At 37.5% G+C, this 25,903-nt stretch overlaps 2 protein-coding genes across 3 annotated transcripts; both read left to right on the top strand.

Moving 5' to 3' along the window:
- Positions 1–723: 723 nt before the first annotated feature.
- On the top strand, positions 724–16,942 carry LOC137029887 (myelin basic protein-like). 2 transcript variants are annotated; one of them, XM_067399656.1, is made up of 4 exons: positions 724–1,105; positions 5,584–5,632; positions 6,980–7,043; positions 15,244–16,942. In XM_067399656.1, exons 2-4 carry the CDS (start codon positions 5,588–5,590, stop codon positions 15,543–15,545), a joined length of 411 nt encoding a protein of 136 aa, XP_067255757.1. In that variant the 5' UTR covers positions 724–1,105; positions 5,584–5,587; the 3' UTR covers positions 15,546–16,942. The 2 variants fall into 2 exon arrangements, with proteins under 2 accessions (XP_067255757.1, XP_067255767.1); XM_067399666.1 differs by lacking the exon at positions 724–1,105 and adding an exon at positions 1,186–1,423 and having other exon boundaries at positions 15,244–15,545.
- On the top strand, positions 15,578–25,136 carry LOC137029896 (myelin basic protein-like). The gene is made up of 5 exons (XM_067399679.1): positions 15,578–15,710; positions 23,115–23,216; positions 23,316–23,342; positions 24,320–24,400; positions 24,481–25,136. Exons 1-5 carry the CDS (start codon positions 15,594–15,596, stop codon positions 24,514–24,516), a joined length of 363 nt encoding a protein of 120 aa, XP_067255780.1. The 5' UTR covers positions 15,578–15,593; the 3' UTR covers positions 24,517–25,136.
- The last annotated feature ends 767 nt before the right edge of the window (positions 25,137–25,903 follow it).

Below are 25,903 nucleotides of genomic sequence, written 5' to 3' on the forward strand. Positions count from 1 at the left end.
AAGTCTCCAGTATTTTATTTTTTGTCAAGTCACAAGTCATAAAAATAGCGACTCGTGTCGACTCGAGTCCAAGTCACAAGTCCCCATGTCTGCAACCTTGTACTTTTATGTATTTTACATGTATAATACATTCTGCACGATGAAGCCTGCCTGCGTTTACACAAAACTAAAATGGCTGTTTTTTCATAGTAAATTTTGCAATAACACCCTGTACTCTCAAATTTATGTCATATTTTGCTATCAATTCTGGAGACTTTTGTCTGGCCCTAAAAGTTTATTGTGGCTGTATACACTTGGTCTCCTGTGACCAGGTTAGCAGACAGCTGGTATGATTTAATCAGGTGTGAGGAAATCCTTTCTCTACACAACAGTGAACAGTAATGCAATCTCGACATAAGATGCAGATCACTGCTCAAGTTTCTACTATAATGTGTGTTTCAGTGGACTTCCTTAAGCTGAAATTACTCTACTGAGAATTAAAGTGGCATGAAGCATGAAAGGGAAGTTGCGCTGGTCTGTTCTTCCCTAATGTGTCGCATGAATGAAACGCTTCTTGAACAAGAAAAAATGTAGGGCGGGGCTTGATTTTGTTTGTGGGGAATTGATTGGATGGTTGTGACAGGTTGCCCCGCCCTCATAATCAGAGAAGAGAAGAAATAAAGCTGACAGAGGGAGGGGAAGTTATTCTGATTCAAGATTATGAGGAACATGAATTTAACACAATAATGATGTTAATAAAAAAAAAATACTGTACTTTTTCTAAATTGCGTGCATCATAATTTTTAATTTATATTATGATTGTAAACAGCTGAAGGTTTTCTGTTGTATAATCCCTGTATAAAAACAGCAGAAGTGGAGTGTGTCCATTCAGACAGCGTAGTAAACATTCGCGTGAGGTTTCATCGCCCCACCCCGCTGAATAACACAGAGCTTCAGAGAAGCAGGAAGTGCTGGTGGATCATCATCCGAACCACATGCTGCTGAAACACACAAACACAGCCCACAACATTTTATTTTGCGCCGATGAGGATTTTCTGATGAACTGCTGAGGCGAGCAGCCGAAAACTGCAATCTACACATCGCGTGGACGCGTCTGGGCAAACAAGTACGTGTGTGTGTGTGTGTGTGTGTGTGTGTGTGTGTGTGTATGTGTGTGTGCGCGCGCGTCAAATCACGACATCGTATTTGCCTTTGCTCGAGTCCAGCTGTATCAGAGCTCCGTGTGTTCCTCGCTGGTCAGATGGTGTAGTTCTGTCTGTCAGGACTGGACTCATGTATTAACCCGTCAGGTTTGGTCACTCCAGGTGTGATGCTGTCGTTCACTGTCGCTGTTACTCGACACATTGTCACCGCGCGACGTTCACGAGTTTTTGTTTCTCCGTGTCGCCAGAGGCCCGATTTGAGGCAGAAATAGCCTATCTAGGTGAGGTCACTGTTCATTTGCATAAACTATATACAGAAGAAACCCGTGCTTCACATGCTGAAAGTAATGTTTAGTGATGACAGATACTAACAGGAAGGTTTTTCCCCATCGAGAGCCCTCGAGCTGTTTTCAACCTGCGAACAGCTGCAGAACTTGAAATATGAAAAGCTTTTACAGACTTATAATAATTTATAATAATCGGATACTGCTGAAAACGCATTAGTCTGAGGTTAAGGTGAATACACGACTGTGAACTGTCAGTTTCCGCGTTTTGGTTCTTGTTCAGATGGAAACTAATGTGGGCGAACGGGCTGCAGTCGATGTGTTGGGAAACTACAGGCGCTGTCTGCACTCGATAGTGGTCGAGGGGACGTGTTTGTCTGTCTCACCTGCCGACTCGTTTAGTAGATGGGGAGTCGACTCCAAAGAGTCGAGTGGTGCAGGAGTCGACTCCAGCACATGACTCGACTCGAGAGCTGAAGGCAGCTGTCACAGAAAACATCATATTTTTTATTATCTTACTTCACAAAAACATAACTCTAAGTCTGCATACACACCTGCGTTCATTGAAGTTTTATTAATACAGTACTAAATATTCATTTGATTTGCCATGGTTATCCTTATTGTGTTCATAATCATTAAACGAATCATTACACATATCACATGACTAAGTATGTTTCTAGATATTATTTGTAGTATACTGAACTCACCTGTCCAGTGAGCTTTTACAGGAGATGACGCGATTAAGTCATTAAAAAATACATTGAAAACCAGGGGCGGTTTCTTCAGGGCAATAGGGCGACGCACCACCAAAGTGAGAAAGAGACGGATTTTTCAATCACATTCAACCACAGTGTTACTCTAGCTGTCACTGCTAGACTGTTTGTTCTGCCTCTGGATATAGTCCAATCAGCGTCGAGTCACGCTCTGTGGAGCACCGCCTCTTTTTGGGCGATTTCAGTCTGGCCGAGATTTGCCCCGACTGCTCCCATAGACTTCCATTCAAAGAACTTATTTTTCGAACTGCAGGCACTGCAATGCAATCTCTATGGGTTCCGGGAGGGCTCGCACTAACGTGCTTTCGTCATCATCTATGGTCATCATACGTAACCTTAACTTGTGCAGCGATTGGTGGAAACAAACATACCTCTATTAATATATATATATATATATTTTTTAAGCTGAAGTGACATTTAATAATTTCCTCAGTGCATAATTTACATTTCACAGACATATTCTCCATCTGTAAATGTTATAAAGTCGAGAAAATAATATTTCCATTTTGCAGTCAGGCCTGGACGAGCCTTCAGCAAGCACAAACTTCCGTGAACGAGCGCGCCAAACAGACGGAGTTCAATATGAGTAAAACACATTTTGCTAAAAATACTTGTTGAAAATTCGTTTTTGTTGGCGAGCATAATCATGCCATATGTAGAATTTCGAACCTACAACTAAGTGTATTTGTACCATAGCAGTAACTGTGTAAAGTGACTGTTGTAGGGTATTCAAAATAATAATAATAATTAGTCTGTTCTTTTGTTTTTATTTATTTTCATTTTTAGTTTAGTGTATTTAACTTCTGCTTTAAAAAACATTTAAAATTTTAGAATATAGCCTAGGCCTAATGTGATTTGACCCTTTTTTTTGCACATAATATAGCATATCTTGTTTTTTATAGCCTTCAATATGAACATTGTCTCTAGGACAATATTGGGCAGGATGTGAAAAATAAATAAATAAATAAAATAAATAAATAAATATATATATAATTAAATTAAATACATTTTTTTTTTTAGATCCCAGCCCTATGGCATGCTTTAAATACTGAATTTTCCATGTTTTAGATAAGCAACTCTGAAATAATATTTGACCAAGGCTGTTTCTCCTAATTTTTCCCACTTTAAAATTAAGTATTGTCATCAACATAGGAATCGATGGTGATTATGCGTATTATTTCAAGGTAATGTCCATAAACTGGGCTCATTTATACAGTCACACTAACGCTGTTTCAGGTGTAAAACCTGTCAGTGTGTGAAACTGAAGGAAATCTAGTGTTATTGTTGCCGACCCTGTTCGGAAGTTCCGGAAGTTGATTCCATCGACTCCTACGGTGGGAGTCAGGAATCAGAGTCGACTCCGAAATACCCGGAATCGAACAACTCATTTTAGTGAAATGTCGCCCTCTTCTGTCGGTGGCCCGTCACACACGCTCCCGAATAAAAACATTGATAACACACACAAATTAATGTCACATTATTCGGTATTAACGATTAACATTAAACTTTGTAATATATTTTTATATTGTAATACTTTCACATTGAATCTTCAGTGATTGTAGAAACAAAATGAAGATGGTATATTGTAAATATTCAATTAATGGCATTATGAATGACACCAGTGCTGATACTGATGTTGTCTGTATTAAATGGAGAAATTGAGTAATTTTAGCCATTCAACATGAATTGAAAGCCATCATTTTTAACATTTAAAAAGCATTTAACTTGAGTGAACTTAAAACAATCTTCACATAAGCCCATTATAATAAAGGTCACGGATGTGTTTCAGTAATATAGTGATGTTTGTGTCAGTATCAGCTCTCTCTGTTTGATTGACAGCTGTCAGTCAGTCTATCCCCACTAAGTTTAATTTTCATAACAAGGAAATGACTAGTTAAAGTGTGTTTGGTCGAGTTAATTTAGTGTTTGTGTTGGTTCTCTCTTCATCTCAGATGGCGTTATTGACCAACAGCTGGATCATTTCCTTTCAGGTGTTAATTTTTCACAACCGGTGATGATGCATCATTAATAACAGCAGTGTGAAGTAATCTCGCGTGATTTACGGTGGTGACGGCGGGGGCATGGCACATTCCTCGTGTGTTTGTAATGTTCTTACATGCTTTTACACGCACACTCCTCTCAGACCTGCTGTGGAGAAACTCTGCGTCTGTAATGATGGATGCATCTCCAGAATACTGATAACCATGATAAGTTTCCTCACTGTAATCATAATATGCATTTAGTTGAAGATCTTATGATATTCAGTATAAAAATGTGTAAAAAACAACCTGTCCTCCTGCCAGAGGCGCCTGAGGAGATTGATACATGTGTTTTTGTAGCTCACGCTGTTCTCACACCAGGCAGCGTTTGAGAAGGAAAACACCTCACCAAACTGATTTCAGACAGACTTCAGAGGCAGCGTATCGCTTTAGTGATCTACAGCTAAATAAAGAGAGATTGGGTGGAAACTGAGTCAATATTTAATTACTGAAGTATAATTTCTCACTAGAATTGACATCAGAAGTGGGAAACGTTAGTCAAAAACACACTTTTACACACAAACTAACCTGAAACCACAACTTTCAGACACTATCTTTAACAGAATGGAATCACAGGATTGTGGGATATCAAAGGACACATCAGATGAAGTCGGGAAGTGAAGCTAACATTGGATTCGGATGGGCCTTTAGCCTCCGAAGGGCTTTAATCAGATGTAGTTTGATTATATCAGGGTTATTATTGTTAACTGAAAGCAAAACAACACTTCTGTTCACTGAAATAAAATGAAATATAAATATTAGTTGAAAAACCTAAACTAATTGAGAGCTAGAAATGTGGCATTGGCAATAGACTGAAAAAAGTGCAAGTTGAAGAACTAAAGTTTATTAACTGGAAATAAAAAAAAAATGAAACAAACAAAATAAATTAAACCCAAATACAAAAATTATGTGACAAAATGACTAAAAATTAAACTAAAATTTCTAAAAACATAAAAATGAAAGCGAATTCAAAATATCACAGGTTTTGTCAGGTCAGGAAAAAGCTGGAAAAGTCATGAACATTTAAAATAGCAATTTCCAGGCCTGGAAAAGTTTTGGAAAAGTCATGGAAGTTTGGTTGAACAAACTCTTCAAAGTTCTCTGTGCAGGAGCAGCTCGTGCGTCTAGTTATTAAAACAAATAACAAGCAAACAAACAGCCATTTATTATGGTTAAGATATGCTGATGAATCATAACATGGATTCCTATTCTAATTTTACATACATTAGCTCATGATTACTCAAAAGTCATGGATATTTATTGGTCAAACGTTATGAAATATTAATGAAACTGTAATAACAGTGTAATAACTGTAATAAAAGCTCTTTCTCTCTCTGTGTTTCAGGAGCATGGGCCAGCATCTTGGAAAACGTGAACCACTTTCTGCTTCCAAGGTATGTCTGTCTGTTTTTCTGTCAAAAACAGGCCATATCAGCAGTATGTTTATAGTTATTTGTATTAGTATTTCTTTGCATTTTTCTATTAAAGTCTTTAGCGAATCATAGAATTGCTCAGATTAAATGGGGTGCCTTGCGTTATGTTACAGTAATTTAACCAGCATCCTGAGGAAAGAGTAAGTACAGCACTTGTGTTATCATTTCTGCATGTTAGAGTCGATAACAGCAAGAATCACAGCATTTATCGTCCTGATGAAGAGTGAACATCCACGCTGATTCATGCCCTGTGAAGACATAAGCTCAACATTTCAGAAAGAATCGGCCACTTACAGCGTTAACCACACACGCTTTGAGCTGTGGGTCAGTGAATGTGACAGATCAATGCTGTACAGCAGACAGGAGTGATGTTTGTTTCTCATCATCACATCACATGATCCATCAGTACATCATGAGAACCTTAAAGAGACAGTCCTCCCATCAAAGAACACGCTCTACTTCTGAACAAACATCATTCCAGTACAAAATGTTGTTCAGTATTTCTGTCTCCAAAATTCTCCTCCTTTTTTGAAGTTAAGATGCAGCAGAACACACTCGACAGGTTTACTGTGGAAGTACATTAATGACAGGTGTTTTTGAAACAAAAGAGCATGATAAATGTCACTAATTAAAAAAAAAACATTGCATCAAAAGAACAACTGAAATCATCATTTCATTATTGAAAATTCAATAATCCATATTCACCTTCCAGACTGAAATATTTAATATTATTTAATATTCAACAGTCAATTTTTAGTCCATTTTATTTTGCTTAAAAAAAAAAAAAAAAAAATCTAGAGCAGCGATGTGCTGTTAGTCTCCTCACCAGCAGGTGGTGCTGTCCTGGTCATACTGGAGCACAGCTGGTTCACTAATGCACCACACATGCTGCAGTTGTTCATGTGTTTCACATTTATATTGCATGATTAAGTTACATTAAAATATAAATATGTGCAGTGTTCAGTGTTTTTATCCTAATTTTACATTTCAAGAAGAAGACGTTCTTCCAGTAATGTGATTTCACAATAAGAGACCCACAGTTAACACTAGTCTGATTTGTGACCAATCACAGGTGCTGCTGTAGTCAAACACACTCTCATGCAGCGTTTGGATTATACACCGATTATCTCTTATTAATATATTTTCTCATTTGAGTTCAGAAAGCTGCTGAAGGAAAAGGAAACATGACTTTTCCACTTTTTTTTTTTTTTTAGGTTTTGCTAATACATTGTTATTTCTGAAAAAATAAGAGTTTTATGTAGCAGTATTTGGTTGTAAATATAAAATGTTGTATTTGTGTTTTTGAAGGGATCCTCCACAGTATCTGATCACATGTCAGCAGCCTCGCCGGAGGCTCAAGATGAGGTGTTTGGTAAGAAGTTTTATGTGCTTTATTGTGTGCTGTGTATTGCCTGATTCTCCCGTCACTGTCCTGCTGCTTGAGATCATGACAGAAGCTCACGGACTCTAACTCTGTCACTGCAGTCTTATTTACAGGGTCCTTAAACGGTATAAGAAAAGTTTTAATTATCATTTTAACTTAACTTTGGTGACAGAAGAACAGCTTCTGAACTATTGATTAGCTACTTGAGAATATTCAGTAGTATTCGATAGTATCTAATCATCAGGTTGTGCACTCATACAATGTAAGAATGCTGTAAAAACTTTACAGAATGGTTAATTTGTGTAACAACAACAACAACAACAAAACACTGACTCCTGAAATTCCTTAAATGAAAGCATACAGTGACCAGCTTGTGATGAATGATAAAAAAACAAAGTATAATAATTTGTATTCCATATGACTTGTGCACTATATTGCACATTTTCTGAAGCCATATGATAGCTGTATATAGTATATATACTCTAGTGTTCAAAGGTTTGAAATTAGATTTAATAATGTTTCTGAAAGAAGTCTCTTCTGCTCAAAAATACAGTAAAAATGTGAAATACTATTACAATTTTAAAATGCTTGTTTTCTATGTGAATATACAGTAAAGTGTAAGTTATTCCTGTAATCAAAGCTGAATTTCCAGCATCATTACTCCAGTCTTCAGTGTCACATGATCCTTCAGAAATCATTTTTTAAATAAATTAATATTTTTATTCAGCAAAGATGCATTAAATTGACCAAAAGTGACAGTAAAGATTTCTAGTAATAATCAATAATAATCATAAATGTTTCTTGAGCAGCAGATCATCATATCAGAATGATTTCTGAAGGATCATGTGACACTGAAGACTGGAGTAATGATGCTGAGAATTCAGCTTTGATCACAGGAATAAATTACACTTTACTATATATTCACATAGAAAACGGCTGATTTACACTGGAATAATATTTCACTGTTTTTACTGTATTTCTTTCAGAAACATTATTAAATCTTATTTCATGCCTTTGAAGACTAGAGTATATACACTATAGAAAACAGTTGTTTTAAATTCTAATAATATTTAAGTGTTTTTACTGTATTTTTGATTAAATAAACGCAGCCTTAGTGAGCAGAAGACTGAACATTAATATCTTACTTTTAAACGGTAGTGTAGTGACAGACAACAGTAAAGTTTGTTAATATTAAGATTCATAGGGAATCTTCACATGTTGTGTTCACAAGGTTTATAACAACTGAATAATTGTGTCATATGAGCTGCTCAATCTCTGAAACCTTTATGAAAGTTTGCCTATGAGATCCAACTCCGGTAAAGCAAACCAATATAGTTGCAGTGATGTTTAGGTGATGCGGTAATGAGAAGCGTGGGGTACAGTAACAATGGCCGCTGTGTTTGTGTGTTTCGAGCGAGTCAGCAGTCGACGCAGTGTTTCTGCTGCAGGGTTAAGGTTGTTGGAGCGAACACCAGCTGGCACCGGCTTCTGCGTCCATATTCAAGAGCCGATATTGTTGAGAAATCTCCCCGTCACTGCCTCACTGTTCACGGCCTCGACGTCACCGCAGCGCTTCTCACTGTGAAACTATTAACAGCATTTCTGTTCAGTGAAATAAAGCTGGAATGAAATAAAATACAAATGTCACATGAAAATGAGAAATGTTGCCTTGGCAATAAACTGAAAAAAGATTAAAATGAAGCACTAAAAGTATTAACTGGAAATAAATGGATAAAACTAAAACATATAAGTAATATAAATAAGTAAAACCTAAATGACAAAAAAAAAAAAAAAGCTCATGATGTAATGACTAAAAATTAAACTAAAATTAGCATGAAAACTCAAATATATAAATCTAGAACTAAATAACACTGCTCTAACTATTTTAAATAACATTTATTTTGTTCGATAATTAAGCATGCAGTTTTTTTTATAAGATTATATTAATTGACAGAAACTAAATTTGTTATACTACACGAATCAGGAATATTTGTGAGTAAAGTGCAAAAAAATAAAACATGATGATGGAAAAAATTTACATTTCAGCACCTACAATATGCAGTTTCTCTTATACATTCAAATACATTTTAAAAGCTGATATTTTAAAAGATGATTTGATTCAAATATCCAAAAACCACTAGAACAGTGTTATATATTTTGTTGACTTGTGTACTTACATTATCCCAAATGTTTCCAAGAATGTATAAATCCAGAGAAATAAGCCATTTTAACCAGGACACAGACGGTCAATGACGTCATACCCGCGTTATCCTCGATTTCGGGTTTTATGTTGTAGAAACCATGGAAACGCCAAAGACTCTTTAATATATCATGTGTTTTATTAGACAGATGAGCAACCGTTTGGATATATTGATCGACAGAAAACCAATAATGTTATACAGCTCAACACAGCAAGTCTTATGGTTTAAATCTTGTTTTCTTGATTTACCGCGATTACCATGTTTTATCATGTCTAATATCGATCTATCTCACTGAAGTGCAACAAGTGTCTCATAGCAGCTGCCAAGCAAACGCACAGTAGCATTATAACAACTTTCAACACTCAGATGTATCTAATATGATAAACAGCGCTGCTTTACCCCACATACGCTTGACTGGAAGAAGCAGAAGCGGCATAATAAAAGTCCCGCTGCTCTTGAGGCGTGTGTCTCACTCGTCTCTCGTTAATAATCTCTCCAGCTCCTCGTTCAGCTCCACAGCACTCACCCTGCTCTGCTTCATAATACAGTAATGTTAATAATCTCATCCATGAACATGATTTCTGCCTGAGTCCCATCCTGATTCTTTTCCACCGACTGTGGATGTGAAGACAACACCTCCCATGATTCTGTGAGATCAAGATGTCATCAAGCTACGCCTTTGTTTTGAATAAGCGACCTCTAGTGGCGAAAATCTACATAGTGTGCTTTTAACTACAAATATAACTGTTGAAATAGTTTTAGTTTGTTAGTTGCTCTGGTGTTTAGTGTTTGTTTTAGAGCTGTTGTGATAACTGCAATATTGTAATACTGACAGAGGAACACAAACAACCGTGATGTTCACATGCTTTTTTCCACAAGGCAATACCCTTCTTGTTTGACACTTCATGCATGTGTATTGAACGTTAAACAAGTTAATAGGGATAACAAGAGTGAAGAATGTAATTTTTTGCCATTCCAATGTAATTGACTGACAACCTGTCTAAAAAGTGCAGAGAAGAGCAGTGCTGATCCTGGTGAAATATCTGCAGTTTTAGAAAGCCTCTCTTCCACTCAGAAAATGGTGATGGTAATGCATATTCAGAAATTCCTTCACTGCGACAGACCTAGTACTGGTGACCAAAGGATTGATGTAACCATTGGTTGTGTCCAACTCTTGACTGGAGAACTGCTTTCACAGTATCATTATATTGTTAACTGCAGAAATACTGTACATGAGCTGGATCAGACACAGATAAAGCTGTAATCAAACCATAAGTATATTTATGAAACCCTTGGCAATAAGTTCTAACTGCTTGAGACCATATACACTATATTGCCAAAAGTATTGGGGAAACCTCTCCAAATCAATGAATTCAGGTGTTCCAATCTCTTCCATGGCCACAGGTGTATAAATCAAGCATCTAGACATGCAGAACTCTTCTACAAACATTTGTGAAAGAATGGGTCGCTCTCAGGAGCTCAGTGAATTCAAGTGTGGTACCGTGATGGGTTTCTACTTGTGCAATAAGTCCATTCGTGAAATGTCCTCGCTATTAAATATTCCACGGTCAACTGTTAGTGGTGTCATAACAAAGTGGAAGCAATTGGGAACAACAGCAACTCAGCCATGAAGTGGTAGATCACGTAAAATCACAGAGCGGGTCAGCGCTTGCTGAGGCACACGGTGCGCAGAAGTCACCAACTTTCTGCAGAGTCAATAGCTACAGACCTCCAAACTTCATGTGTCCTTCAGATTAGATCAAGACCAGTGCATAGAGAGCTTCATGGAATGGGTTTCCATGGCTGAGCAGCTGCATCCAAGCCTTACATCACCAAGTGCAATGCAAAGCGTCGGATGCAGTGGTGTAAAGCACACCGTCTAGAGCAGTGGAGACGTGTTCTCTGGAGTGACCAATCACGCTTCTCTGTCTGTCAATCCGATGGACGAATCTGGGTTTGGCGGGAGAACGGTACTTGCCTGACTGCATTGTGCCAAGTGTAAAGTTTGGTGGAGGGGGATTATGGGATTATGGTGTGGGGTTATTTTTCAGGGGTTGGGCTTGAACCCTTAGCTCCAGTGAAAGGAACTCTTAACGCTTCAGCATACCAAGACATTTTGGACAATTTAATGCTCCCAACTTTATGGGAACAGTTTGGGGATGTTCCTGTTCCAACATGACTGTGCACCGGTGCACAAAGCAAGGTCCATAAAGACATGGATGAGCGAGTTTGGTGTGGAGGAACATGACTGGCCTGCACAGAGTCCTGACCTCAACCCCATAGAACACCTTTGGGATGAATTAGAGCGGAGACTGTGAGCCAGACCTTCTCAACAACATCACTGCCTGACCTCACAAATGCGCTTCTAGAAGAATGGTCAAAAATTCCCATAAACACACTCCTAAACCTTGTGGAAAGCCTTCCCAGATGAGTTGAGGCTGTTATAGCTGCAAAGGGTGGGCCAACTCCATATTAAACCCTATGGATTAAGAATGGGATGTCAGAAAAGTTCATGTGCACGTAAAGCCAGGCGTCCCTAAATGTTTGGCAATATAGTGTGTATAATATATATTCTTCCTGTTCTTCTGGATTTTATTCTCCAGGTTTTGAAAACAGGCTCCAGAAGTGTAGTCTAGTGTGACCACCGCTTAATGTCATTATATTCCGAGCACATCTCTGAGGAAACGGCCTCCGGTGAATTTCCATCAAACACATGAGAGCAACACAGCTGAGCATTTAAAACAGGACCGGAAAGTGTTTTTATTATCTCTGCAGCCATCTATCATAATCACAGAATGAAAATAAAGGAAGCTTAAAGGCCAGTGTTGAAGAAAGTAGTCTCAGAAATTGTTTTGAAATTTGATTGCAATGTTTCTAGTTGCATTTTTTGGCCAAGATTTGGTGGTTTATTACATTTTTGGCCTTTTTTAAATGCATTCCTAAACGTTACAGCTGCAGGTTATATTTATGGTTGTTAGTTGTTTATAGCAGTGAGTGAGTGTTTTTCTTGGGCTGGTGTGTGGAGAGTGAGCTGGTGAATGCTGAAACAGACAAGGGCCTGTCTCTGGGGCCCGTGGGCGCCTCGGGTCCTCATGAATGCTGCCATAGAGGATCTGCCGCAGGGTGGGAGGCTGGATGCGGATCGCATGCCTGCAGCTCCTCTCAGAGACATGCTTCCCGTGCCTCGGTCCCACTGCTGCACATTGTGTGGGTCGAGCTGCAACCTCTCTCTGAAATCTGATCGTCTCAGAAGTGTCTTTCACATTTCACTTGACCAAAAACTGTTTTACAATACAGCCTATATATAATATATATACATATATATATATATATATATATATATATATATATATATATATATATAATGACTCACTTTGCTCAAAAGAAGAGAAATTAAGATTTTGGAGGAAAACATTCCAGGATTTCTCTATCTAATGCAAGTGAAGGGTGCAAAATGTAGACCAAGGTGAACATTTGTAGTTAAACCGTATGTATATTTTTTACAATTTATTTTCCTGAAAATGACTGATCGTTTTACTAGAGAAGACCCTTATTCATCAGCTGGGTTCACGTGGAGCCCTTTGAAGCTGCCTAAAAATGGATGTCAAAAATGATCTACACTGGGCTCCATTCAATTGCTTTAGTTGGAGAAAAATCCTGTAATGTTTTCAAAATCTTAATTTCTCATTAGCTGAGGAAGGAAAGGTATTTACATCCTGGATGGCCTTGGGCTGATTAAATAATCAGGAAATTTTCATTTTTGGGTGAACTATTCCTCAAAGCTTCTCATATCATACAATTGTATAACAGAATTCTCTCCATCTAGACAGGTGGTCAGTCAGCGCAGTTACATTATTACATTGTCTTTGAGCAAGTACATTCAAAAACAGTCATTCATTCATTCATTAAAATCTACGGAGCCTCTGTACAAATCACAAAAAAATTGCATTCTTCACTCTTCAATCATTATTACCTTGTTTTACAGTTCATGCATGTGCACTGAATTTGAAATAAGAATGGTTTAGCCTTATGAAAAAAGAAAACATTGCGGTTGCTTGCGTTCCTCTGCGTTTGGCTTGTCAGTATCGCGGTATTACAATATTGTGGTTATTACGACAGCCCTGATTACACTTTCACTGAGACATGAGCCGACACTGCATGTCAGTGATCTGAAGGCAGCAGTGAGGCCGACAATGTGTCTGCAGCAAGAGTACAGTTCACAGTATAAGGCAAGAATAAATGAAGCCTCACCGGCGTAACTAATCCAAAAGAGCCTTCAGGGTGAAACAGACCCAGAAACTTTATCATAGACATCACTGATGGCACAGCAGATACAAACCCAATACAAATACAAAGTTGCTTCAATCCAGACATTCAACATTTCATGCAATCCATGTTTGAAAACACAAACACTTTCTCTGATCTGGAAGAACAGTAATAATCAACTCAATTCAAGTTTATTTGTATAGCACTTTTCACAATACATAATATGTTTTCAGAGCAGCTTTATGAAAAATGCTTGATTCAAAGATTAAGTGATAAAGTGATTCTTTTTCTCTGAAATGTGTCATAGGTAAGTTTAATTTACATCACAAAACCAGCTGTTTTAACAGGGGTGTGTACTGTATAGCAAATCTCAACCACTCGATTGCTTATATCATCATCATCATTGAATGTAAACTATATTACCACCCAACTCTAAACTGCTAAATCTAAACAATTAGTCATGAACATGATGAAACTCTATAAAGCTGATTTTAAAGAAAGTTTATTGTGAAAAGTGCAATACAAATAAATTGACATGACTTGACTTAAAGAGCATTGGTAACACTTTAGTTTAGGGTCCAATTCTCACTATTAACTAGTTGCATATTTCTGGAATATTGTCTGTTTATTAATACTTATAAAGCACATATTAATGCCTTATTCTGCATGATCATATTCTACATCCCTTAATCCTACCCAATACCTAAACTTAACAACTACCTTATTAACTAGCAGTAATTAGGAGTTTATTGAAGTAAAAGTCATAGTTAATAGTGAGAATTGGACCCTAAACTAAAGACCACACTGAAAATCTAGGACTTCAGATTCCATTAAACTTTTTTGAAGGATTTTGAACAACATTTTAAATATTGTTTTTTTGTTTTGTTTTTTAAAATAAAGTGTTACCCAAACTTGTTGACATTTGATTAGTGCCCTTTAGACATTTAGTGTCCTTGTTACATGCACTAACCGTAGTATATACAGTAAATTATGCATAATTACATGTAACTAACCCTAAACCAAACCATAACCCTATAGTAAGTGCATGTAGTTCATTAATATTACTCAATAATGACTTAAATGTTTAATTACACTGTAACAAGGACGCCTTAAAATAAAGTGTAACCCACTTTTGTTAAATTGAGAAGCTGGTTTCCACGAGATGCTCTGAAATTCAGTTTAATTTCCACATTTAACTAAAAATCACGCCAAAGTAGAAGTTTTGGACCTGCCCTAATGAGTCATTTGGAGCAGCCACACCTTACATGATGGACTCGAGAAATGAGATGAGTTTCACTTTGCAGAGAATTCGCAGAATCCAGCCTGGGGAAGTTATTCCAGTCACACTGTTTCCTTTGTCCTTCTACAATAACTTTGTGATGAGACAAAGAAGCTCTGTGAGGGACACTGGAGTTCAGATTCTCTTGTGTTGTGTGGTACAGTCACGGCTTTGTCTCGCTTTCACCGGGTTCAAACCTGACGACCTCCCGAGGAAGCGTGCGGATCTCCACGTCTGTTAAGTTTTTAACTCTGAGGAGAACAAAAACACGATCGTATAAGCTTCTCGTGGGCTCGTGTTTATTAAGAGGACGGTTTCTCAAAGAAAAGTGCTGGGAATGCAATGAGTTGTTAGTGTCACTTGTACAGCACTCGTCGGCTGTGTAGGTGATGACAATGATCTTACTGTCCAGCGTCGGATAACTCCCGATGTTTCTGTGCAGGAGAGGGGGAGGCGGACCTCAACCAGAACAATGGCTGCTCCAGCAAGAGTCCAGCGGTGACCGACTCCATGAACGCCGCAGTAGATCACAGCAGCTGGAAGCAGCCGAGCACGGCCGACCCCGACGCCTCGGAGCCCCGCCCACACTTGGTCCGCCTCTTTTCTCGAGATGCCCCGGGCCGCGAGGACAACACCTTCAAGGACCGCCCCTCGGAGTCGGACGAGTTGCAGACCATCCAGGAGCACGGCGGCAGCGGCGGCTCAGAGTGCGGCTCGGATTGTGCGGAGCAGGACCTCGAGTAGATATCCTCCTCGCCTACTCTTCCTCACTCACCTCAGCAAACACTCGCTATGGCGTCCGCAAGCTCTTCCCAGTCAACCTTCAGGCTGGGCCGCAGCAAGAAGAGCCCTACCGTCATGGATCAGATCGGAAAGTTCTTCGGAGGGGATAAAAAGAAGAAGGGAAAGGTGAGGATTGAGCAGACTTCAACTTCTCCACATGAGCCTTTACTACTGTTCTGCTTGCTTGAGTTTATCTTGACCTGCAGTTATTGTTCGATTAGCACCAGTAAACCAATTGCGTATGATTTTCTTTTTTTAATTGACTTTTGACTTGTATCTTAAAGCGTATCGCGCGCCAAACCTGCTGTATATCCAGTATTGAATTAAGCTGCAGTTTGGCATGTTATGGGATTTTACTGTGATTCAGGGATTCGACATACAGCGTGAGAATTATGTTTATAAATGTGAGCTTTTATAAGATTTTCAGATGCTTGTACAGAACAAAATCTAGTGCTTTTGCAGCTCTTCACTGATAGCAAATGACACAAGTGAAAAGTTCAGCAAATCTCGAGCAGTACACGTGGGATATCTTTTCATACAGTATATGCGACTGACTGGTGAATATCATATATTTTAGAATCCAGTCATCTTTTAAGGAAGCGCCTCAGGGTTTTTCACGGTACGGATGGAGGCTTGGTTTCTAAAATGAATCTGCAAAGTTTTGGAAATTATCTTTAGTATTATTGCGTGTGTAATTATGCAATTTCTAGAGCCTTAAATTTTAAGACAAGAAAGAGGGAGCTGAATATTTTTTCCTTCTAAAACATATTTCCTTCTAAGATATTTAAGCTGTTTGGGAACATATTTGAAATTAGACCTCTGTGATGTGTTGTGACCTTATTTTTAAAGTGCCAAATGATGGCTGAAGCTGATGTAACAGAATTACTGACACCGATCATAGCTCATGTGGTCATGTGAGCGAGACTGAGATTGTGATGGTTCCAGCTGTGTAATAGTTTGTCTGTTGATGTCTCAAACAAGCCTCAGGGGAGCTCGTCTCGTCTCTCTGTGTAACAGTGTGATCTTTAAGTGTTAATGCCGCGCTATTAACCCCTACGGATTGTGTTTCGTTTGTAACAAGAGCTTGTGTAACCTACCTATTCCCCAACAACCCTGACACTGTTCCCTCGCCTGATCCTGTCTTGAGCTTTTTCACATTTGCTTGATTAAAATGAATCTAACAACATGAACACTGGCTTTTTTGTTTGTTTGTGTAGCTCAGAATAAGGCTACCATCACATTTTGCTCTTGGTAAAACATTGAATCTGCTGTGATTGATCTCATTCAATGCAGTTTTTGCTGCTGTCCCAATGAAAAGTTCCCAAACTAAAGTGTCTTTTATAGGGAGCCATTTCCCAGAACTCCGATTCAAAGCAGCTTTACTCAAAGTCATACTACTTCATGTTTTAACATAGAGGGGTTTTAGGGATGGGGAATATATATATATATATATATATATATATATGAATATAAGTAATGATATCACCATAATTGAATAATCTAAAATTACAGAATATCATTAATATCGAATATTGCTGAAAATTATGATTACTTAAAAGAAGTTGTGTTTTGTGATTTGAAACAATAGCTGTTCTATCCAAATTTTTACTTATTTATTTATTTTTATTTTGGGCAAAAGAAAATCACCTTTCTATTTATTCTAGACCAAATTCAAAAATATTGAGATGCATGTCGCTTATCGTCAATATTTGGAAAGATATCAAGTTTTAGGTGTGTCGCCCAGCCCTAGAATAAATGATCCTCTAAATGTCGATCTGTGAGGCGGATAGATCAGATCCACAGTAATGAAGCAGAAGTACACTCTGGGTTGACCCAAATTTGGGTCAAATATGGACAAACCCAATCGTTGGGTTAAAAAATGATTTTAAAAATTTAACCCAATGGTTGGGTTTGTCCATTTTTGACCCAAACTTGGGTTGAAACAACCCAGCATTTTTTAGAGTGTAGCTTCCATCGTTTTCACCCTAAAGATCCAGTTATGACATTATGAGGTCAAAAACTGTTAAAAACCCATGATTTAATCATTCACATTAAGATCTAACCTGCATTTACAACATAAATGAGGTGAATTTTCACTTCCTGCAGACTTATGATTGAGTTTTCAAAAAGTGTTAAAGAAAATATGATCAGTTGTGGAGAAATCTGATCGTATTGTTCTGACAGGAAACTGCTAATGCGTATGAAGACAGAACACAGGTGTGAACTTGATCCCCTGATAATAAACCGCAACGGAAATGAAAAATCACACGGAAGGTTCAAGGTTTCTTCTTCACAAGCAGTTTTTCATTTTCACTGGGGTTCAAAAGTCCAAAAGTGACGTCTGAAGGGGATTTTTGTTCCATTAAACCACCAAAATATGAGGAAAACATTGAGGGAAGGACAAAACACTAAACTAAAGTTGTTTATACGACAAAATTATTTGTCAAAAAAAATCAAACTACAGCTGAAGGTTTTTTTACTATGCAAAAATACACACAAAAAAACAGGAAAAAGCACACATTGACTACAACATAATCCGTTATTAATATTTGGTTGGTTCTCTCTTGTTTTTGCATGTGTTCATAATTTGTTAGTAAGACGGTCTGGACAAAAATGATGTGACACAAGTTGTCATGTTTCATTGAGTTATTATCACAAATAAAACAATCGATTTCAAGCACAACTACACAACATGAACACAACATCTTTAACATATTTTGATAATATTTTAATAAAGGTTGAAGATGTCAATTTTCCTAGACTGGAAAGTGACGTCTGGCCTAATTTTTCAGCTTTTTGATGACATTGTATATTTATATCAACATTTACACTGTATATTTGATCTGTAATGGTGTAAAAGGTGGTTTCTTCAGAGAAAGCATAATTATGAAATAATGGATCCAGTTAGAATCAAAAACATTTATTGCAAGAAGTAAAATGCAAAAGCTGAGACTGGGGCGGGACCCTTTCAACAGGCACACCTTTGTACCTTATTTACCCCTAAACGGTGTGTATTAGTATCTTAAAGATACAAATTAATACTTAGATGGTGTATATTAGTACCTTTTGAAATGGTGCTGTCCCAGTCACAGCTTTTGTTCCTCACTCATGTTTTCTGAGAGTGTACAGTAAAAATAGTTACTAAATGCTTGACCTTTACTAACCAGCAGAACCACTAACGGCACATGCTCTGTGGAAACCCTTCCTCCAGGAGCAGCATGTGGGTAAACGCTCAACACTTTTGAGCGAAGGGATTTCAGGATGTTGGTTTGTGGATCTGCTCTAATGCCTTAGTGAGGAAACAGAGCCCTAAGGAAGTGTTGATGGATCAGTGTGAGGTACAATCCTTCATTAAACATACACAGATTCCCACATGTTGTTCCCAGCTTTTAAACCCTTAAACACCCACCACTCTTTATTGACCTGAGTCGTCCTTCCAAAGCAAAGTCCCTCCAGCAGGAGTTCTCTATATGAGTGTCAGTGTTTCTGAAACACCTGCATTGAGTTTTCTTCACAATATTCCTCATTTAAATAATTATTATGCAGAATAAAGGGGCGGGGCCTGGTTGAGTTAGTTAGTAGTGTGTTGAAATTGGTGGTTATGGTAAGGGGCGGGACATTTCCCAAACACCAATCACAACACACTGCTCCAGCCAACCAATAGGAGCACACTGTGCTTTTCAGAAGGAGGGGCTTCATAGAGACAGGAACTAAGTAGAGCGTTACTGACAGACTGGGAAGAGAGGAGCTGCAACAATGGAGAATATGAGGAAAATAATCAACATTCAAGCAGGAAAACCTGTTCTAGTAGAGACAAAAAACAACATCAAGACTTTGAGAAAGAGCATAATAGATCCTCTTTAAATGATTTGGGGGTTTTCCTCTGGCTTAAGTCTGAAGATGAGCGAGTAAGACAGGCCGGCACTAATATAAATGTAAAGGCCCGTTTACATAAAGACAAATATTCGGTATGAAAATTTGGTGTGATGACGTTATGAACTGTTAATGCATCTGTTCAGACCGACATCAACATTAATATGCCATCAATGCACCAGACTGTTTTTAAGGAGACTCTTTTCTATCACACTGCAAAGAAAACTGGCCAACCAATAGGATTCACACATTTGGTCACATGCCCACAGCCACTGAATTTTCATGTCGAACATTCATGTTAGTGTGAAAAGGCCTTAAAGGGACACTCCACTGAAAAATGAAAAATCTTTCATAATTTACCCTCATGTCGTCCCTTACTGTCTTCTGTGGAACACAAACAGATATTCTTACCAAATACTCCATCTCTTTAAATCCATATAACGCAAATAAACGGGACCCTAAAATTTGACGCTTGAAAAACCACACAAAACAAACATGCTGGTAATCCATACGACCGCATCGCTCCTGTTGGGAGCTTAAAATCTCCGTTTGTGTTCCACAGAAGAAAGTCATGTTCGTCTGGGACGGCGTGAGAGAAAGAGAGAATTATCCCTTTAAGATGCTTTATAACAGTAGTAGTACAAAATGAATTGGTATGCACATGTATAAATGTAGAATAACATGTTGCACAAATTCTGACACCATAAAGATATCTATAGCACAGCGGGATACCAGGGATTTATTGTCAATAAATAGAATATCACGAATCATTTGTCGTCCTCAATCCTCACTGTCCACAGAGTAATTACCCCGAATTAACAGCTAGTTGGTAATACATGTTTTTTTTAAATTTTATTAAACCTGAAAATTATTATTGCAAAATAGTTAATATCATGCTGCAATGAAAGTTGGAGTGTCTGACCAATAAAGGATAAGCTGTGTTCGTTCAGGTAACGAGTTTAACGCAAACTTTTAATACAATATCTGACCATCAGTCACACCACCATGAAATCAAAAAGGACAATTCTTATTTTTTATTTTATTTTTTTTGGAAGGTTGCAGTGTTTATTATGTAATATTAGTATATTATTAAGGAATAATTGATGGCCAGTATCAGAACATGCATTGTTCCCTTCTATATATGCTATATTCACAGTATTCATAAAACAGTAGCTGGATGACCTGCTGTTTCTGGTGACATTTGGTACTTTTGTAATCATTAACCAACGAGGCGAAACACAACATTACAAACTTTGAATTGACAGACAAATGTACAAGACTGTGAAATAACTACAATGCCACAAAGCATTGTGAATGACATTCATTAAAAGTGACAGAGAAATATAAAACTATAGATGTAAAGATGTTTATTATATACAGTTTAACCTCATGTTCTGTTGCAGGTCTGTTGATTTTTGAGTTGTCAGAAATATCAGTTGTTAGTTTTTTTGTTGTTTTGTTTTTTTTTTTTTTTGACTTTTTGACTTTTTCCAATTTAGGGTCATGGACATGCATGCAAAGATTCAACGCGTTGGTGTGTTGTGAAATGATCATACAGAAATTTGATCTGTTCGTGGATCAGTTTGACCCACAAAGACAGCTGTTCAAAAACTATACAAACACAAAACACTTTTCAACTCTAGTCCTGAAGTGTCTTTCTGAGTTTAACCACTTTTTATTTTCAGTTAATTGTCTGTTGAGAACTCAGGAGATTCAAGCGTTCAACTGTCCCGCAGTATCAACACGCCAACTGAAGTGTGGCGCTTGTGATTTGGAGAACATCCTCTCAAAAGGACTGAATTAAATCATTTTATATAATAAAGTTATGCTACAAATAATCCTTATGCGGCAGTTTGAATAAATGAGCTTTATATTTGTTCTTTATGCTTTATTTACCATCAGGAAACATTACTTAAACTTGGTATTTTAATGTGTCAAGAGCTCTTATCAGTCCAATGCTTTATCACTACAGAAGAATCACGATCCTAACCTTTTCATCCACACTCAATCTCAGCTGGTCAGAGTGATTCATTTTTTAAGAATCGTTAAAATACCAGAACACTGAGTTTATTCAATCTTGGCTTCATTTCAATAGTGCTCGTAAACGGCTGATGCGTCTGAACATTTCTCTCTTCTGCAGAACACAAAAGAAGATGTCTTGAAGAATGTTGGTAACCAAATGTTTTCAGTTCCCTTTGACTTCCAAAATACACAGTACCAACATTCTTCAGAATATCTTCTTTTGTGTTCTGCAGGTTTGGAAAGACACGAGGGTGAGTAAATGTTGACACAGTTGTCTCTCTCTTTAAGGGTGGAAAGACAAACACTTTTTATCTGGAAATATGTCAGTCATTGTTTTGTCTCAAGATGTTTTTTAAGACATGTTTATAAAAGCTATTTTATTGTCCTAATTGAACTAAATCCTAATCCTCACTTAATCTGAGCCCTGTCTGTGAAACCGGGCCGTAATGAGTTCAGATGGACAAAGAGACAAATGTGGCGACGCCGAAGTCTTCCATCTACTTCTGTTTCTTACCTAAAGTTGTCTCAGCAGTATTAAACATAAATGCATGAACCTAAAAGTCAAGTATTTATGAATAATTAAATGTATTAAGATTAATGAATTCAGCTAGAAGTATTAGAATTAACACTTTCACTGCAAGAGTTTTTGTCTTGTTTCTAGTCAAAATTAAGTAAGTTTTTCCTTAAAACAAGCAAAATAATCTGCCAATGGGGTAAGCAAAACAATCTTATTTCAAACCAAGAATAAACTATATAATCTTGTTTTCAGTTTGGACTAGGATTATTTTGCGTGCTTAATTTTGATTTATTTTTCCTGAAAACAAGAAAATAATTTGTACTTGTCAAGAAAATGCTTCTTGATTTAAGAACTTTAAGATATTTTGACTAAAAACAAGACAAAAACTCGAGCGGCGCGGACATCGTAACTTGAGTGTGTCGAGTCTTCCGCTCTCATCCGCTTCCAACTATTTCAACTGTTTGTTATGCTGATATTGAAAACGTTTGTTTGTCATATTATATTTAATTTATTATCTAATCAAAGATTACCCATAGCGGCCATTGAACCGGACGTATCGCACATGCACTGAAAAAAACGTACTTCTGCATATTACTGCGTGACTTGATAAATATATGCCATTATGACATTGATTGATAACCTTCATTGCATCCAGTCATAATTAATCTACACTGACGCAGAGGATGAAGCGAGTCATTCAGACTGGAATCCGATCAGATTTAGCAAGTGTGAACGGCAAAAAAACAGCATGAAATGCGAATTGTTTTTTAGCTACTTTCGTAAGTGGTTTGAAATCCTATTGTTGATTTCTGGAAATACATTTCACATGGTTTATGTGACTTTCTCATGCCATATAAAATGTAAACATGTCATATAGGAAACATGCAGAAAGTCGCTGCAGAAAATGACAATAAAACAGACCGATGGAGTCGACAGCACAGAATAAAGCCACTGCCTTATGCAGTCGTCAAGCGGATACACATTATTGTGATGTTCAAATCAGATCTGAACAGTTGCGACACACAGTGTGGACAGTCAGTATTCCAGATTTCAACCGGATACACAAATAATCGGATATGAAGAATGCTGGGATGTTTAATGTGTTGTCCTCATCACAGGGATCTTTTCGAGGTGGTTTGTCCTCATCCCCTCAGAGATCGAGCGCGTCCCCGCGGCGCCGTCCAGATGAGGGCGCTGTCATGCACTTCCTCAGAAACATCGTTCGTATCTCCTGCCTCCTAAAAATATTGAATGATAGATTTTTTTTATTTAAAATTGGTTATTCTAATTGTAGTTTATCCCTCCCCCACCCCAATTAGGTTTCTCCCTCTACCCCAAAATCTAAGGTGAGTCTCAGTCTTCTGAAGTCAATTCCTTATGAGAAACATCTGTTAACAATATGATAACTAATACTATTTGTAATCGTCATGCTTTGCCTTTGATTCATCACATGCAGCTGTTTCATGTGCCACATAAATTCACAATTTCCTCTCACTCAATTAAACCCAACATACATATTGTATTTTATAATATTATACAAGTAATCAGTAGGCTACACTGTAAACCTCAATAAGTTGGCAAAACTCAAAAAAATTAAAGATTAAGTAAGCAGAACTGGCAGATTTCAATTTTTTACTCTTTTGTACAATTTAATTGCTCTTAACTTGAAAGTAAATTCATGCATTAAACTTAAAATGATCATGTAATCTTAACTTATGTCAGCAACTATACTAACTATATGTCGGTGTGCTGCCCACAAGGCTATCAGCACCAACATGTTCAAGTATATTTTTAGTAGTGGAAATTTAGCTATTCTTTGATAACATCAGCATAGCAATTGCTGAAAGAGTACATCAATAAAGAACAATTATGAAATAGCTGTTTTCAACGAAACAAATGAAGCTCATGCTCACACATGATAACCAAAACATTAACAGAAACTCTTCTAAATGGAGATAGCAAAGCATTAAAAACACTACTAAATCTACCACTTAACATTAATCTTGCACAAAAAAACATTATATAACACCTGCATGTTGGCAAATGTAAATTTAAGTTTGTCTAAATGAAAAGAAAAATAAACAATTCAAATAATTGTGTCAGTTTCATGAACTCAAAAGAAAACGTTCTAAATACTCATAAAAGTTAATTTGATTGAACTAATTTGTTTAATTTGAGTTTGCCCTACTCAAACCAATTAATTATTGAGCGTAAGGGTTTATCGTGTAGCTCTGAACTGATCTGCCATGATCCACCCCGTCTCAAACTAACAAAATGATTCAGTATGAAGAGAGCCCTAATGAAGGAGACGCTTTATTAACAGAGAGAGCAGAAATCACAGAGCAGCAAAGGCCAGAAGGGACGTGGAGACAGTCAAAGCACCTTAACCCGCATCTTCAAACGGGTAACAGTCTTTCTTCTTCCTCTGTAATGAACACGTGACGTCGGCAGTCGACTCTAATGTGTGTGTTTTCTCTCTTTCAGGGAGGAAGCCAGACTGCTTCATCTGCCAAGCGTTGAAACCCCATCACTTCTTCCTGTTCAAAGATAGAGGAAAAGGATAAAAATGAATTCTTTTTATTTTTCTAATACAGTAACAATGACTTGAAGAGGCTTTTGCATTGATATGTTACAAAACAATCTGTGTCTTCTGCATTACTCTGCTCTGTCCTGTCAGACTTGTATTGATGTAGTTGTGTAATCTTTGAGAGTTGAACGACACTAACTGGTGTGCTGGTCAGACACCGACACTGAGCTCCTGCGGCGATGTTTGTCTTGTTGAAAAGCTTTCGTCTCGTCTTTAGTCTTACACTGACCTCACTGTGAGAGGAGACAGTACTGTGTATTAGACCTCAGATGTGTTTTCTACAGTCTGCGTCCCATAATCCATTAAACATACTGTGCACGTGCCGAGATCCACAACAGATGTATTTGGAGACTTGTGAAATGTTAGTTTGGATCTGCTGACTTCTAACTGTACGACTGATTCTGTGCTCTTTATAGTTTGAGCCTTCATTTTCTGTTCATCAGGAAGCAATAGATACAAAAACAAATGGGGTCTTATTTAAACTAAAGAATATTTGATGTCTTATATGTTTGTTATAGCTAATTAATGGTGACCATTAAAAGTGCAAAACGTTTCTGTGCTTCTTTTATTTGCCTGTTTGGCATATTTTAGCAAAGTCTGCTCTCTGGGTTTGTTGTTTTAGTTCACTTTTCCATTTGAATGTCAGTTTCCAGGTTGAAGAACAACATTATGTACCTCACACTACAAGCTACACATACCATTTTCATGTTATTTTATATTAACATGCTTTTTATTAAAATCAAGTCACATCAAAACTGGTTCAAGTTCTCATGATTTTCTAAACTGCTCACACTCCTACAGCATCTGTAAGAACGTTTTGTGCATTTCTGAAGGGTGTTGCATATTCATAGTCACCTTCTTGTCGTACCATTGCCCAGTAACTGCTCGATAAACTGTAATGATGTGCTTGAAAAAAGTTTTCACTGACCAGCACTGCACTTCAAACCCAGTTAGCTTCAGGCAAGACATACACACATATTCACACCACGCTTCAGGATCTCAAAACACAAAAGAGCCACTGCCTCCTGCTGACCCGTGAACAGCTGTAGCAGATTATAAAGCTTTGTGCTGGATATATTGCACTAAACAGTATTACTATGCATTAGTTGTTGTCATTAACTGGTTTCTGTGTTAGAAAATGCAGATCTCTGTGGTCCAAACACACAGGAGTTATGGTGATCTTGAGTTACTCAGTATCCATATATATGAAAATATCCAACAACTGTGGATTTTGATATATTTGTGTGTGTGTTCATTATGGTTTAGTCAAACTACTTCACACTGTCATTCATATAAACAGATTAAAAGCACAGTTGCAGA

The sequence above is a fragment of the Chanodichthys erythropterus genome, chromosome 2 (assembly GCF_024489055.1).
Source record: "Chanodichthys erythropterus isolate Z2021 chromosome 2, ASM2448905v1, whole genome shotgun sequence".
Lineage (NCBI taxonomy): Eukaryota > Metazoa > Chordata > Actinopteri > Cypriniformes > Xenocyprididae > Chanodichthys > Chanodichthys erythropterus.